This window comes from Lissotriton helveticus, chromosome 12 (genome assembly GCF_964261635.1).
Source record: "Lissotriton helveticus chromosome 12, aLisHel1.1, whole genome shotgun sequence".
Lineage (NCBI taxonomy): Eukaryota > Metazoa > Chordata > Amphibia > Caudata > Salamandridae > Lissotriton > Lissotriton helveticus.
The window spans coordinates 903332732-903350545 of record NC_136073.1 but is presented as its reverse complement, the minus strand read 5'-3'; the positions used below and the strand labels follow the sequence as shown (position 1 = coordinate 903350545).

At 45.4% G+C, this 17814-nt stretch overlaps 1 protein-coding gene across 1 annotated transcript in view; it reads right to left on the bottom strand.

Moving 5' to 3' along the window:
• Positions 1-6344: 6344 nt before the first annotated feature.
• Positions 6345-17814, bottom strand: part of LOC144798194 (serine/threonine-protein kinase SBK1-like) — a 71755-nt gene continuing 60285 nt past the window's right edge. The window contains exons 4-5 of the mRNA XM_078668942.1: positions 6825-6876; positions 6345-6356 (exon numbers count right to left, since the gene is read on the bottom strand). Of these exons, the coding sequence (XP_078525068.1) occupies positions 6345-6356; positions 6825-6876 (64 nt within the window). The remainder of the gene's footprint in view (positions 6357-6824; positions 6877-17814) is intronic.

The window sequence follows — 17814 nt, the reverse complement described above, 5'->3', positions numbered from 1 at the left end:
ATGCTTCCATCACACAAGGGCTCACTAGGACGGATGCTCCCTGCACAAGAGGCCTCACCAGGACAGATGCTTCCGGCACACGAGGCCTCACCAGGACAGATGCTCCCTGCACACGAGGCCTCAACTGGACAGATGCTTCCATCACACGAGGCCTCACCGGGACAGATGCTTCCATCACACGAGGCCTCACCGGGACAGATGCTCCCGGCACACGAGGCCTCACCAGGACAGATGCTTCCTGCACACGAGGCCTCACCAGGACAGATGCTTCCTTCACACGAGGCCTCACCAGGACTGATGCTTCCGGCACACGAGGCCTCACCAGGACAGATGCTTCCGGCACACGAGGCCTCACCAGGACAGATGCTCCCTGCACACGAGGCCTCACTAGGACAGATGCTTCTGGCACACGAGGCCTCACCAGGACAGATGCTCAGAGCCCACATGGGTTCAACCGGATGTCCCTTCCACATCTGCCCCAGGTGCTTCATGTATAAGGGGTCTGCTCCGTGCACACACGGCTGACCCGGGTGGTCCATGTGCACAGGGTCTGTCCCCTGTACTCAGGGTCTGTCCAGGTCCGGGGTCTGTCCTGGGTGCCGAGCAGAAGTCAGACATAAACCTGTTCAGGCTGCCCGGGGCATGGGCTCGGGGCGGGTGGAGGATGAGGGCGGTGGGTCACTCAGTGCCACCTGGAGCGCCCCCAACCTACGACACTGCACTGGGTCTACGTTCACCCACTTGAATCCGTCTGTTCTGGCCGACCATGTCCTCATCCGTGCCCCCCCCCACCCCCATACACAAGTGAAATGTACCCAGACCCTAGTCAGACCCCCCCCTTCCATATTAGATTAGGTGGAGAAGTGTGGCTCACTGGTTAGAGGAGGCAGACCTGGAAGCAGAGGTCAGCCCGGGACCAGGGTTCAATTCCCGGCTCGGCGGGGTCTTGAGTCCTAAAATGTCCATGGACTCGACAATTCTCGCTCCGGTGCCTCCTCGATTCACGGGCTCACACTCTGCGACTCTGGGCAATAGCTTGCTTAATCTCCACCACGGCCCCTCGCGGCGGGATGCCTGGCTTTCACCTTGCGGATACCCTGCCGGGGTTATCTCACAGGGGAATACCAGGACGGGTTCCCTAAGCAAGCGCTTAGAAACCGCTTGATGATTTGCGCTATATAAATTCCTGTACATTTACATTAGGCCCCAACACCCCCAATAAATCCTCCTACTTTCCCAACACCCTCCGGTCCTCACACCCTCCCTGCCCCCCCCCCCCACATCACACACTCCACCCCCCAATGTCCCGCCCTTCCCTCACCATCAGTCACTAAAATGTGTGTGTTTCGTCACGAAAGAGAAAGGCCGAACGTGTAAAAATTATAATTAAATAAATATAAAAAAAACTGAAATGACAGAATGCGAGCCCCCGGGCCCCAGACCTGCTGGTTGCAGGGGTCACGCTTCCCGGGAGGGGTGTAACCTGTAGGGGGGGGGGGCACTGACCGCGCCTCGGGACAGTCACACGTCACACTGACGTGGGCATGTTTTTAATCTAGTTTTATAATGGAGAGACCCCCAGCATGAAGCGGTGACCCCAAGGGGTCACGTGCAGGAGCCACGAGCCAATGGCAAACTCGAATGAACTTTGCAGCCACAACTTTGTTACTGAACCCGTTCCCTTCACGCGGCGCTCTCCGCCCACTCAGCCAGCGCCTAGAGGCGCGATGCGGCGCTACAGGGGCGCGGGTCGAGTGTATCCGGGCTCCCGTGGGAGGTCCAGAAAAAGCCCCCCTCGGTACCCATGACGCTTCTCTTCCCCCGCCCTCTCTGATGTGTTTACACGGAGCCCTGAGGCCTGGGGAGGGCCGGGGGTCACTGAGTGATGTAATCACCCCTGACCCGCCCCCATGAGTTGAGCCCTCCCCCCCCCCCCCCCCTGCCACCGTGACGCTATACTGGGGGGCAGAGATTCCCGCCTCTTTAAGGTCGGGGCCAATATCCTGTGTGTGTGGGTTGGGAGGGGGCCCTTCAACACACCCCGACCCCACGACTCCTGAGGCCACGCCCCCCTGTTTCACCTCGCCTGGTCCCACAGACTCCTTATTCCATTGATCCGCCATTCCCTGACTATTGATTCTAACTCCTGCCTCAGGTGACTCCTGATCCCAATGCCTGATTGCACTGAGTCCCGAGGCAATAGACCTTAATTACTTTGTCTCCATAACCAGCAATTAAAGCTCCTCTTGGCCCCTGGTGCCGCTGCACTGACTACTAACTCCACTGGCCTTGATTACTCTCACTTCTTAACCACTAACTAAAGCTTTCATTGATCCCTGGTTCCACTGAACTAACTACTCGTTCTACTGGTCTTGATTCCACTGACTCCGGATTCCACTGACTCCGGATTCTAACTCCTGATTCAATTAACCCTTGATTAGTCTGACCCCTGATTCTAACTCTTGATTCCATTAACCCTCGATTAATCAGACTCCTAATTCCACTGACCCCTGATTCTAACTCTTGATTCCATTAACCCTCGATTAGTCGGACTCCTGATTCCATTAACCCTCGATTAGTCAGACTCCTGATTCTAACTCCTGTTTCCATTAACCCTCGATTAGTCAGACTCCTGATTCCACTGACCCCTGATTCTAACTCCTGATTCAATTAACCCTCGATTAGTCAGACTCCTGATTCCACTGACCCCTGATTCTGACTCCTGATTCCATTAACCCTTGATTAGTCAGACTCCTAATTCCACAGACCACTGATTCTAACTCTTGACTTCATTAACCCTCAATTAGTCAGACTTCTGATTCCACTGACCCCTGATTCTGACTCCTGATTCCATTAACCCTCAAATAGTCAGACTCCTAATTCCACAGACCACTGATTCTAACTCTTGACTTTATTAACCCTTGATTAGCCAGACTCCTGATTCCACTGACACCTGATTCTAACTCTTGATTCCATTAACCCTTGATTAGTCAGACTCCTGATTCCACTGACCCCTGATTCTAACTCCTGATTCCATTATCCCTCGATTAGTCAGACTCCTGATTCCACTGACCCTGATTCTAAATCCTGATTCCTGATTCCATTAACCCTCGATTAGTCTGACTCCTGATTCCACTGACCCCTGATTCTAACTACTGATTCCATTAACCCTCGATTAGTCAGACTCCTGATTCCACTGACCCCTGATTATAACTCCTGATTAAATTAACCCTCGATCAATCAATCAATGAATCAATCAATCATGCCATTTGTATAGCGCACTACTCACCCGGGAGGGTCTCAAGGCGCTTGGGGGGAGGGGTATGCTACTGCTCGAACAGCCAGGTCTTGAGTTGTTTCCTGAAGGCGAGATTACTCTGACTCCCGATTCCACGGACACCTGATTCTAGCTCTTGGTTCCATTAACCCTTGATTAGTCTGACTCCTGATTCCACTGACTCCTGATTCTAACTCCTGATTCCTGATTCCATTAACCCTCGATTAGTCTGACTCCTGATTCCTCTGACACCTGATTCTAACTCCTGATTCCAATAACCCTCGATTAGTCAGACTCCTGATTCCACTGAACCCTGATTCTAACTCCTGATTCCATTAACCCATGATTAGTCTGACCCCTGATTCAATTAAGCCTTGATTAATATGACTCCTGATTCCACTGCCCCCTCTATTCTTAATCCCGATTCCACTAACTCTTGATTAGTCTGACTCCTGATTCCTCTGACACCTGATTCTATCTCCTGATTCCATTAACCCTTGATCAGTCTGACTCCTGATTCCACTGACCCCTGATTCTAACTCCTGATTCTATTAACCCGTAATTGATCTGATCCCTGATTGCACTAACTGCTGATTCCACTGACCCCTGATTCTAACTCCTGATTTCACGAACCCTCGATTAGTCTGACCCCTGATTCAATTAACCCTTGATTAGTCTGACTCCTGATTCCACTGACCCCTGATTCTATCTCCTGATTCCATTAACCCTTGATCAGTCTGACTCCTGATTCCACTGACCCCTGATTCTAACTCCTGATTCCATTAACCCTTAATTGGTCTGACCCCTGATTGCACTAACTGCTGATTCCACTGACCCCTGATTCTAACTCCTGATTTCACAAACCCTTGATTAGTCGGACTCCTGATTCCACTGACCTCTGATTCTAACTCCTGATTCCATTAACCCTCGATTAGTCAGTATCCTGATTCCACTGACCCCTGATTCTAACTCCTGATTCCATTAACCCTTAATTGGGCTGACCCCTGATTGCACTAACTGCTGATTCCACTGACCCCTGATTCTAACTTCTGATTCCATTAACCCTCGATTAGTCTGACTCCTGATTCCACTGAACCCTGATTCTAACTCCTGATTCCTGATTCCATTACCCTCGATTAGTCTGACTCCTGATTACACTGAACCCTGATTCTAACTCCTGATTCCATTAACCCATGATTAGTCTGACCCCTCATTCAATTAACCCTTGATTAATATGACTCCTGATTCCACTGCCCCCTCTATTCTTAATCCTGATTCCACTAACTCTTGATTAGATGACTCCTGATTCCACTGACCTCTGATTCATTCAACTCTTGATTAGTCTGACTCCTGATTCCACTGACCCATGATTCTAAATCCTGATTCCATTAACCCTTATTTGGTCTGATCCCTGATTTCACTAACTGCTGATTCCACTGACCCCTGATTCTGACTCCTGATTTCACGAACCCTCGATTAGTCTGACTCCTGATTCCACTGAACCCTGATTCTAACTCCTGATTCCATTAACCCCTGATTAGTCTGACCCCTGATTCAATTAACCCTTGATTAATATGACTCCTGATTCCACTGCCCCCTCTATTCTTAATCCAGATTCCACTATTAGTCAGACTCCTGATTCCTCTTACACCTGATTCTAACTCCTGAATCCATTAACCATCGATTAGTCAAACTCCTGATTCGACTGACCGATGATTCTAAATCCTGATTCCATTAACCATTGATTAGTAGGACCCCTGATTCAATTAACCTTTGATTAATATGACTCCTGATTCCGCTGACCCCTGATTCTAACTCCTGATTTCACGAACCCTCGATTAGTCGGACTCCTGATCCCACTGACCTCTGATTCTAACTCCTGATTCCATTAACCCTCCATTAGTCAGACTCCTGATTCCACTGACCCCTGATTCTAACTCTTGATTCCATTAACCCTCGATTAGTCGGACTCCTGATTCCACTGACACCTGATTCTAACTCTTGATTCCATTAACCCTTGATTAGTCTGACTCCTGATTCCACTGACCCCTGATTCTAACTCCTGATTCCTGATTCCATTAACCCTCGATTAGTCAGACTCCTGATTCCACTGACCCCTGATTCTAACTCCTGATTCCCGATTCCATTAACCTTTGATTAGTCAGGCTCCTGATTCCATTAACCCTCGATTAGTCAGACTCCTGATTCTAACTCCTGATTCCATTAACCCTCGATTAGTCAGACTCCTGATTCCACTGACCCCTGATTCTAACTCCTGATTCCATTAACCCTCGTTTAGTCAGACTCCTGATTCCACTGACCCCTGATTCTAACTCCTGATTCCGTATACAAATGGACGGTGCACCAGAGAAGAAAATCCAAGAGCTCCAATTCGTGTTACACAATTCCTTTATTGAATTCCAATAAAAACACTTCTCAGCCAACGCGTTTCGTTCGCAAGGAACTTCCTCAGGGCTGAAATAATCCAAGACACACAATCAATATTGAATAAAACAAAAGAAAGGAAAATATAAACAATCACGAGTGTACAAATAAAAGAGAAAAGAGGAGAAGAAGCCCAGCTCAGAACACCATACATAGTTTCATAACAAGGTTAAAAACATCTAGCCATCAAAATTATTTCCATTTCAAAAGTAAAGCACTTATAATATCGCATATGAGAAAGAGAGAGCATGTTATAGACAATACATTACAAATAGTTAATGATTCAGAATGATCAAGAAAACAGTGTATGTTATGTATGACAGTACATTTTAACTCATTCATAACTAGAAACATAACAATATCGTGTTACTCTAATAACAAATTGATGACAGAGAACCCACCTATTTTGAGTCTCTGCAACACTATACCACACAGTAAATCACAATATATATAATCTCTAATCAGTCTGTACAATTACAATATAGGAAGGAAGAAGCTCTTCTAACCTATTTTATAAGGAGGAATTCCCTGTACATGTGTCCAGTATATACATCTGAAAAGAGTATATAGCCGGCCACTTGATAGAAGGCCTACGATTTTAGTGGGCAATATCTAGAATATATTACGAGAGGATCTGTAAATAAACAACATAATAATGCTACAAATATCATATACATATTATTAAGAAAAATCAGGTAACTGGAATCGCTATAACTAACTCGATCGAAGAAGATACCACCAAATCCAAATATTTAAAAGAGTTCCTAATACTAGCTCACGCCTAGGTTATAAGATCATGTAGAAACACGTATGTCAAGCGATATAAAAGAACAAATTCCATGTTCCACAATCTACACGACAATATTTAGAAAGGGTCCGATACTAGCTCACGCTTAAGTTGTAAGTTTGTGTAGAAGCACATGTGTCAGACGATAAAAATGAACGAAAGCCCTGCTCCAAAAGCTACACAGCAGAGCCTAATATTTCTTTTAGGGATAACAATTATCCATTTCCGAGATGCAAGTCGTCTAAAGAAATCTTTTATATATACGTAATTCACAATTAGTAAACGATGTATTAAATTAATGCATTATACTCTCACCTTATATTTGAGCCGACAACTGATGGAACAGTTCAAGTCACGGTCACTCACTCTAGATCAAATAATACAACAAAATGATGTTCAATTGAGGTTCCTTGAATTCTGAACCCGTTCCATAAAGGTCATGGTTTCGTTATGAATTTGATATTAGCGAACCCTAACTAGTTAGTGCGGCAAGTATGAGTGTTTTCGTCATGTTAGACTGATGGATTCACTACGTATTTAGGGATTTCGTTCTGAACCCTTGTGTTCCATTTTGTGTATGGCAGCCATTTTGTGGTTGCCCTCACATAGGCCGATGACTGTGGCTGAACAAGTCTTTTTAAGTACATGTACACCTTAGCTCCAGTTTGTGCTGACTCCTGTTTGACCTGAGTGAACTGACCCTGTTGCCTGAAACCGACCTTGTTAAACCAGTTCCTGCCCTTTAGCTGATCAAGATTAAGGATCAGAGCACAGGACATCATAAACTTTTATTTCACACAAATATGCCTTATCCTACTCTCACCTGTTTCTGCTCCTTTCTTTATGGTCTATTTACGATTGGGTTGTGCCTTTTTTTATTATGGGTTCGTCTGACCTGTCTAAAGAAGAATGTTGGGTTTGACCGATGATTGATCATGGGCTGGGCAACTGAAAAGTGGGTTTTACCGTCATGCGATACCTTTGGTGTGAATACATGTGATTGGACAGTTTGTAAATGTTAGGTATTTGTCTGGAATGTGATTTTTGGCATAAAAAGGGACGACTTGCTTTGTAAAATTGAGCAGTCTCCTAAGAACTCATACCGTGATGATTTCTAGGACTTCTGTTACTGGCTGCAGCCAATAAATTCGATCTTTGACGCCACCACGAAGAGTCCTGTGTCTCTGTATTCTAAGACCGGTGAACCCGAAGACTTTGGGCGTGCCCCTGGCGCCGCTGGGTCTTAAATAACCCGGTTCTTCAGTTGGCGCCCAACGTTGGGCGACTTCAGCGGTACCGGTCCAAGCCTAAAGATCGTGAGGAGCTTCGTGAGGAAATTCTGGAGGACGGCCACCACTTCATCGACCCCGGCATGTCGAACGTGGACTGAAGGTCTTTTCTGCGAGGCTTCCCGCTTTCCTGACGGCTACGAAGGACTGCTGCCCTGACCGTCGCCCTGTCTTGGACCCATTTGTGATGCTTTGTACTTCGAGACGATAGACGGGTCTTCTGGTGGCGTGACTGATACCCCAGTTAAGTATAAGTGGGTCGCTCCCAGTCCTTAGTTTTTGGTTCTTGGTTCTTAGTTTGTTTGGTCCTTAGTTTTGATTTGAAAATTGCAATTTCCAAAGCCGAGGGACTCGTATATTTGCGAGACTATCATTGTAGATAATCCCTTGAAGTTTGAAGCTAGATTAGTGAGCGAAGATGCCTAGTCTTAGCAAAATTGGGGGAATATTTTGTTGTGATTGTAACAGGGATTCCCGATTGGAGGATTCATGTACAATACCTCCAGTTGGAACTCCGACTTATGAGCTCTATTCGAAACACGGCGTGGGCCCTATTTCGTTTAATGAAGTATGGGTCCGTTACACTAGGAAAGATGGGGTTTTACGATGGCCCCAACATGGTAGTTTTGATACTGAGATTTTAGATAATCTAGAAACGAAATTGTTTAGGAAGAAAGCCCGGCCGGCAATGTTTGACTCCTTTCGCCTTTGGCGTAAAGAAGCCAGACAACGAGAAATCAAACAAGCTAAAAAAGATAAGAGAGAAAAGGGGTTGTCGATAATGCAAGCTGCCAGGCAGTTTAAAGAAGACGAAGAAGATAAAGCAATTGAGGTGCCAGATAGACAACATAATATGGCTATTGATAAATGTTACCCATCATTGCCACCTATTCTTGAGAATGCAACGAAGGACCCTGAGAAGGATCCTTTGATGTCACATTTGTTGAGATTGCCACCCCCTTATGCACAGAGTGCTACGGCACCTCCGCAACCTCCAGTTGCACAACCTCTTGTTGCTGCTCAACCACCGGCTCCTCCTCAGCTGGTTTTTCCTCCTACGGCGCAGCCTCCTCTGGGGCCGCCGACTTTGCTATCGGTTTTGTCTGGAACTACTTTGCCTTATTCTCCTGTACCTTCAACTTCTCCTGCTACTAACCCTATGCTTCTATCACCTCAAAATACTTTGTCTCCTGTCCTTATGACAGCTTCTCCTTCTGCTCGACAACGAATGACTGATACTGTTACTGGTCTTTTGTATCCTTTCTTTGGGTCATTGAGTATGACCCCTGTTTCTGCACGTAAACAAATGCGTAGTCAGCTTCCTGGTCCCGAAGAACAAGCCGTGTTAGATCTCTTGGCTCGCAGATGGGTTTCGAATGTTTCGAGGTATAACTTAGAATCAGTTATGGATGTCTTCCAACAGTGGGAGGCACCGAAACAAAGGTACGTTTTTGATGTTATGTGTACTTTCCTTCGTGAGGAATGGGAAGATAATGATTTGGGTTCAGTCCTTGTAGAATTGCTAAATGTCCAGTCTGAGTTTACAAAAGGGACGTTAGTGGGTCCCGGAATTGAGAAAGCAGTTGCGATGGTACTTGCGTTTAGAAACGATTTCCCTTCTCAGAGACTGTTTGAGCCTGATTCCGCAGTTAGGAGGAAAGTGAGACAGTATCCGATGAGAGAAGTTCCTCCAGTGTGGCGTGAAGCGGTAGCTGCTGGTCCGAATAATGTTCCCCCAGCTATACCAGCACATTTTCAGAGAGTATGGGTACATGTGCCATGGAAGAGAGTAGAAGTTTTGGCCCTTAAACAGTCTTAACCTGATCCCCGTAAAAATCCAGCTGGCTATTACAAAGAATTGTCCCAGACAGTTGACGCATGCATCATGAATTTGGCTGATATAGATATGCTGTTGGGTAATGTAGTACCCCAACCTCTATGGGCAAAGATTCGTCATGAGGATCATGCAGTTGAATTGGGTGACACATGGCTCAATATTGCTGCTGCGGACGCTAGACAGGTTGGTGGCGCTAAACCTGAGGCTCTAGTGGCAGATCTACCTGGCAGAATTATAGATCTTATGAAAACAATGATGCCAGCGTTACGAGTAAATTGGGACAAGTTAGCAGCATGTAAGCAGAAGAAGGACGAAAGTGTATCTGATTTCTTCACTAGGTTTGAAGAGACATTTATAGATCATGGTGGTCAGGATATGAGTACGGAAGGTGGACAAAGATTGTTCGTAGATAAGTTTGTCTTTAACTTACTTCCTGAACTATGTAATAAGTTGAAAGATTCTGAGAGCTCTTGGGCTGTTTCCTCGTCGGCCCAGATATTGGCAACTGCACAGTACTATAAGAATAGGGATAAGGACGAAAAAGACAGAGTAGAGAAAAAGACTAAAGACCTAAAGACAAAGGTTCTTTTGCAGCAGGCGTATCCGCCTCGCTCGAATCAGCAAGAGTCACAGCAACGCCCACAGTTTCAGCAACCTCCACAGTTTCAGAGACCGCAACAGAACGTTGGGTATTTTCCTCCAAGACCCCCCTTGGGTTTGAATCAGTGTGCGTACTGTAGGGAGGAAGGTCATTATAAAAATGAGTGCCCTGTTTTACGACAGCGTGCGAGTGGTATGCCGGCCCCGAGAGGCCGTGGTGGTTTTCAGCAAGTGTCTAGGGGTAGAGGACGTGGTGCGTTTCCTCAGAACAAACGTTCCTTTCCCCCACAAAATTCTATGAATTGCTTTGATCAAAAGAAAATTGCATCTGGTCAGTCGACTCAGTACTGTGCTGAGAGTGAGAATGCTGATTATAATGATTGCTAGGACAGCCATGGACAAAGAGAGGGAGTAGTGTCGGTTCCAGTAGATCAGAGTGGGCCTTATGTTGCAGTAGCCACATCGGGTGTAGTAGAGCCTTTTCTTTTGGATACTGGTGCAGCAAAGTGTTCTATCATGCACTCTAAACTCCCCGGCGCACCTTTGTCTGGCTTAACGAATGTCTCGGTAGGATTCTTTGGCGCCCCAGTTCGTAACCCAGTTTCTAGCCCCTTGTCTCTTTCTATAGGGCCTTGTGAGTTGGAAGCGCCTCTCATTTTAACGACAGGTTGTGGTGAGAATTTGTTGGGTTTGGATTTGTTGAAAAGGTTGCATGCAACATTACGTTGTTCTCCTTCGGGAGTACAGCTTACATTGGGTAAGAAAGTGATCTCTCCGATGTATTTGTCTAAAGATCGGCTTCCACTGGAATTGCGTTCTCTCCCTGATACTCTTTGGGCTACTGGTCCTAATGATGTGGGTCTTTTGGAGATTCCACCTTATGTTGTAACGCTTAAAGCGAATGTTAAAATGGCGTGTATTCCCCAATATCGGATTTCTAGCGATGGTGAAAGAGCGCTTTTATTGATCATCTATGATTTGATTGAGAAAGATGTGATTGAAGAAACGAGAGGTAATGTGTGTTACAGTCCTGTTTTGCCTGTCATGAAACGCACTGACTCTTCTCAGCCACTGTTTCCAGTTGTTCCGGATATTACTGCTTTGTTTACTTTGATTCCTGCTTCAGCTGCCTGGTTTTCGGTTATAGATCTGAAGAATGCTTTCTTCAGCATTCCAATTGCTGAGGAGAGTAGAGATATTTTTGGCTTCTCTTTAGGAGGCCGAAGCTTCCGGTTTAAGAGAGCTCCCCAAGGCTATTGCGAAAGTCCTTCTATTTATAGTCAGGCTTTGAAAACTCAGCTTGATACTCTTGTGTTGCCTGCTGATGCTGCTCTTATTCAGTATGTGGATGATCTGTTAGTGGCCGCTGATGATGAGAAAACTTGTAAAGAAGCTACTCTTTCTTTGTTGTGACATTTGTCGGACTTGCATCATAAAGTGCCACCTTCTAAGTTGCAGTATTGTTGCCAAGAAGTGACCTACTTAGGTCATCTCTTGTCAAAGGAGGGAAGAAGGTTGACCCCAGAACGAATTCAAGCGATTGCTCGAATGACTGTGCCAAGTACACAGAGAGAAGTGTGTGCTTTCTTGGGTATCACGTCGTATTGGAGACAGTGGATTCCAAATTTCTCTCTATTAGCGAAACCTCTGTTGGCTTTGACTTGTAAAGATACACCGAATCCTCTTCCGTGGTCTGACGATTGTCAGAAAAGTTTTTCTGAGTTGCGTGATGCATTGTGTTCTGCTCCTGTGTTGGGTACTCACGACTACAGTAAGCCTTTTACACTCTATGTCCACGAGAGAGAGGGATGTGCGTTGTCAGTGTTGACACAACCTTTTGGGGACAAGCAGCGTCCATGTGCGTATTTCTCGTCAACTTTAGATCCGGTAGCTAGAGCGTTGCCGAGTTGCTTGAGAGCTACAGTGGCAGCGGCTGTTTCTATCCGACAGTCTGCTGGACTGGTGATGGATAATACGTTGATTGTGATGGTTCCACATGCAGTGGATACCTTGTTAAATCGTACCAAGACTCAGCACCTTACTAGTGCGAGGTTGTCGGGTTATGAGTTGACACTTTTGGCTAGTCATGTGCATATTAAGCGATGCAATGTATTAAATCCAGCAACATAATTGCCAACGTCTGTGGATACAGATGGTCAGGAACAGCATGATTGTTTTTTGAGGACGGAAGAGGTGACGAAGGGTAGGATTGACTTGAACGATTCTCCTCTTCCGGATCCTGATGGTACGTTATGGGTTGATGGTTCATGCTACAAGCTTCTGAATGGTGACACGACTGCAGCATATGCCGTCACGACATTAAGCACAGTTGTTGAGACTGCACGAGTGAGCTATAATTCAGCACAAGCAGCGGAATTGATTGCATTAACGAGAGCGTGTGTTTTGTCTGAAGGAAAGAGAGTGAATGTGTATACCGATAGTCAGTATGCGTTTGGTGTTGCCCATAGTTTCGGACGTTTGTGGAAAGAAAGGGGATTCCTCACATCCCATGGGACTAAGATTCAGCATGGACAGTTGGTGAATGAGCTTCTCGAGTCACTTACTTTGCCGAAGCAAGTTGCGATTGTGAAGTGTAGTACTCATCGGAAGGTTACGGATGATGTTGGCCGTGGTAATGCATTTGCGGATGAAGTTGCGAAAGACACAGCAAGAAATCTGATGAGTCGAATGTATGTGGCAGGCCCTGCGAGATGGATTGGTGATGTTGGAATGTGCGAAGATACGATTGAGAGTGTGAAATCGATACAGGCTGAAGCTACTGAAAGTAAGAAGAATGTGTGGAGAGAAACTATGGGTAGATTGGATTCGACTGGTTGTTGGGTTGAATTGTCAGAACACCAAAGATGGATGTTGCCAGATGCTTACGTGCTTGCAGTGGTTACTATGGCACATGGTTTGTCGCACATGAGTGTGAAAGGGATTTGTAAGTTGTTGGCTCCAGTATGGCAGAATGCTGGAATTCCCAAGTGTGCGGAGAATGTGGTCAAGAATTGCATGGTGTGTTTAATGTATAATCCTGGCAAGGGAACCCCAACTCCAGCTGGTCACTTTGCTCCTCCGACGTATCCGTTCGAGGTTTTGCAATTGGATTTCATCCACATGGAAAGGTGCAATAATTTAAAGTATGTCCTTGTAGTTGTTTGCGCCTTTTCTAGATGGGTAGAAGCATACCCCCTAAAAGATAATACTGCCTCGTCCACTGCTAAAGTCCTGGTCAAAAAATATTTCCCTAGGTTTGGGTTGCCAAGGGTGGTATGGAGTGATAACGGAAGTGAATTCGTGGGGAAGGTGATGAAGAGAGTGTGTGAAGGGTTGGGAATTCACCAGAAATTCCACGCTGCGAATCATCCCCAATCAGCTGGTTTAGTTGAGTGCTATAATGGCACGTTAAAGTTAAAGCTGGCTAAGATTCAAGCGAGCACTGGTCTTCAATGGCCTGATGCTTTACCGTTGGCACTTTTGTCGACTAGAACTACAGTACATTCCCGGATAGGCCTTAGTCCGTATGAGATTGTCTTTGGCCGTCCGGCAAACGTTTGGGGAGTGCCGAGGCCAACGAAGTTTAGTGACATCGAATACCCTATGCTAGTGGACTACTTGTATGACTTGACGACTAAATTGCGTGTCTTACATCAACAGGTTCATGATAAATTGCCGCCAGCTTCTGCGGACCCAGGTCACATCCTCAATCCCGGTGACTGGGTCCTGGTGAAAAATTTTCAGCGGACTAAGAATGATCAGCCCCGCTGGAATGGACCGTACCAAGTCCTGCTATCTACGAGGACTTCAGTAAAGGTTTTCGGGAAGAAAAACTGGATCCACGGCGTACATTGTAAGAGGGCGCCGTTGCCTCTGCCGTACGACCAGTGGGTCAGTGAAGGTATTCCAGATTCAGAGACTGAAAGGGTGCCGAAGTTAGCACCATTTTGCGACGCTGAGTTGGTGTGGAGAGGCTCCGAGAAAGAAGATGACAATGTCCTTCAAGAAGCTGTGCCTGTGTCTCAAAGATTAGACACTACTGAACCTGAACTGTTGTTTCAGCCTCAAACGAGGCCTGGAAAAGAGCGTTATAATCTACGTCCTAGAAACAATGGACTCATAAAATAAATTAATTCCTTTTTTTGATTTTTGGAACTGAACTCTCTCAGGAATTGAACTCTCTCAGCCAAGAAACTTTTTTGGTATATTTTTGTGAACCACCATCCGGGTTCAGCTGTAGGGTCACGGTGTAAAGACTAGAGAGTGCAAGCCGAAGACGCAAGGTCGACAGTTCTGGTTGGTCTAAGTGAGTTCCCTGGGCTGACAGAAGCATTCCTTAGCAGAAGAAAACCAACCGCCGTGAACAGCATCGGTTAGAGGATGGAGTTTTTTGAGATTGAGAGAGCCATTGAGAAAATGAATTTTAAGAAGAAACTGTGTAAAATTATGCATAGCAAATGTTTTCTGATCACATGTCTTTTGATGTTTTTTAGCATGACGTTAGCTTTGGTGGGTTGGTTTGTATTTTCTCTTCAACTGATTTCTGCACCCATTTTCCAACCTACGACTTTACCTGCTACTACTTCTTTGCATTCTTTTCATACTTTACCTGAACACGAACAGATTAGAAGGTCAGAATTTGTAAATAACTCATTCATACAGTTATTGCATCAACATCAGTTGGTGGTGAACATCACTAATTGCTGGGTGTGTGGTCTTATGCCGCATACTACGGATAGAGGTGTTCCCTATTTGATTTTACCGTTTAGTCAGAACGGGTCTTTGTGGGTTTTTCAGACTATGTTCCTTTATGCCCTTGAGGTATATCCTCCGCGTTCTGGAAGAGAGAACACGAGTAACCAAGCTTTGGTGAAAGGAGTTTTAAACATGAGTAGAGATATCGAAACGTATAAGACTATTCCCAAGGATGTGTTATTAGCATATGTTGTTTGGAATGCAACCGGATATAGTATTAGTCTGGGTGAGAAGCAGAGACGAAAAAGGTCACCTCCGATTTGGATTGTACCCCATCGTGGTCATTTTTGTCTGAAAGGGAAAGGCAAGAATCCGAGAGCTCAGTTAGGGAAGAGTGTTTGTACTCAGACGTATGTCTTTGCATCCCAAACTTCCCCACCGTTTTTAGCAGCTAAGGGCACGTATTTTGTACCATAAATGAAACTGCTGGTGCCCTTAGTAATCTGACCGCTGAGCTTCAAGCGGATCGCCTTATGACATTACAGAATCGAATGGTTTTAGATGTCATACTCGCAGCTCGAGGTGGGGTATGTAAAGTGATCCAATCGAGTTGCTGCGTTTTCATACCAGACAATGCTCCTACAGTATACCAGGCCATTTCTAAGTTACATAAGATCTCTGAGTCTATAAATGTGGATAAAGGAGAATGGTCAATGATTGGATGGTTTTGGGAACTGTTATCGACCTGGGGATGGAAGATTCTGATGATCATTGGGATGGCATTAGCGATTCTTTTCCTGTTCTGTCTTTGTGTGCAGTACGCTCCTGCAATATGTGGCCTCTGTGCTACTACGTGTGCAAGGAGACCTGTCCCAAGAGAGGTACTAAATAATAGGATTATGCTCCAGCAACATCTTGATGATCGGATGAATATAGACCTGGATTCAGATTGACGTGAGTTTAGGTTATTGCCTATGTAAGGGCAAAAGGAGGGTCTGAGGTTCCGTGAATTCTAAACCCGTTCCATAAAGGTCATGGTTTCGTTATGAATTTGATATTAGCGAACCGTAACTAGTTAGTGCGGCAAGTATGAGTGTTTTCGTCATGTTAGACTGATGGATTCACTACGTATTTAGGGATTTCGTTCTGAACCCTTGGGTTCCATTTTGTGTCTGGCAGCCATTTTGTGGTTGCCCTCACATAGGCCGATGACTGTGGCTGAACAAGTCTTTTTAAGTACATGTACACCTTAGCTCCAGTTCGTGCTGACTCCTGTTTGACCTGAGTGAACTGACCCTGTTGCCTGAAACCGACCTTGTTAAACCAGTTCCTGCCCTTTAGATGATCAAGATTAAGGATCAGAGCACAGGACATCATAAACTTTTATTGCACACAAATATGCCTTATCCTACTCTCACCTGTTTCTGCTCCTTTCTTTATGGTCTATTTACGATTGGGTTGTGCCTTTTTTTATTATGGGTTCGTCCGACCTGTCTAAAGAAGAATGTTGGGTTTGACCGATGATTGATCATGGGCTGGGCAACTGAAAAGTGGGTTTTACCGTCATGCAATACCTTTGGTGTGAATACATGTGATTGGACAGTTTGTAAATGTTAGGTATTTGTCTGGAATGTGATTTTTGGCATAAAAAGGGATGACTTGCTTTGTAAAATTGAGCAGTCTCCTAAGAACTCATACTGTGATGATTTCTAGGACTTCTGTTACTGGCTGCAGCCAATAAATTCGATCTTTGACGCCACCACGAAGAGTCCCGTGTCTCTGTATTCTAAGACAGGTGAACCCGAAGACTTTGGGCGTGCCCCTGGCGCCGCTGGGTCTTAAATAACCCGGTTCTTCACAATATAGAGACAACCAGTAGGCCATTAAGGAAAAGATTCACTACAAAGTTAATAGGTCCGAAGTCAAAATCACAATAAGTGGCCCCAATATTTGAATGAGGTCTAATATTGTGTCGCGCTCAAGTTTCTGATTTATATAAACCGCATATAAACTAGTTAGGGGGTACATGAGCGGGACCGTTCTACATTTAGTAGGACAACACAAGTCTCTTTGCGCGGTCACAAAACATCCTTAAAAAATGAATCCCAGCAAGGGGTCAAATACAACAAAATAATGTAAGATCATGTCGATTTTAAACCAGGGATCTTATGTGTATAATTTGATACCTCAAGCCGGGTAAATGACCCTTGAGTCTAACTCCTGATTCCATTAACCCTTGATTAGTCTGACCCCTGATTCTAACTCTTGATTCCTTTAACCCTCCATTAGTCAGACTCCTAATTCCACTGACCCCTGATTGTAACTCTTGATTCCATTAACCTTCGATTAGTCGGACTCCTGATTCCACTGACACCTGATTCTAACTCTTGATTCCATTAACCCTTGATTAGTCTGACTCCTGATTATACTGACCCCTGATTCTGACTCCTGATTCCTGATTCCATTAACCCTCGATTAGTCAGACTCCTGATTCCACTGACCCCTGATTCTAACTCCTGATTCCATTAACCCTCGATTAGTCAGACTCCTGATTCCATTAACCCTCGATTAGTCAGACTCCTGATTCTAACTCCTGATCCCTGATTCCATTAACCCTCGATTAGTCAGACTCCTGATTTCACTGACCCCTGATTCTAACTCCTGGTTCCATTAACCCTCGGTTAGTCAGACTCCTGATTCCACTGACCCCTGATTCTAACTCCTGATTCCATTAACCCTCGATTAGTCAGACTCCTAATTCCACTGACCCCTGATTCTAACTCTTGATTCCATTAACCCTCAATTAGTCGGACTCCTGATTCCAGTGACACCTGATTCTAACTCTCGATTCCATTAACCCTTGATTAGTCTGACTCCTGATTCT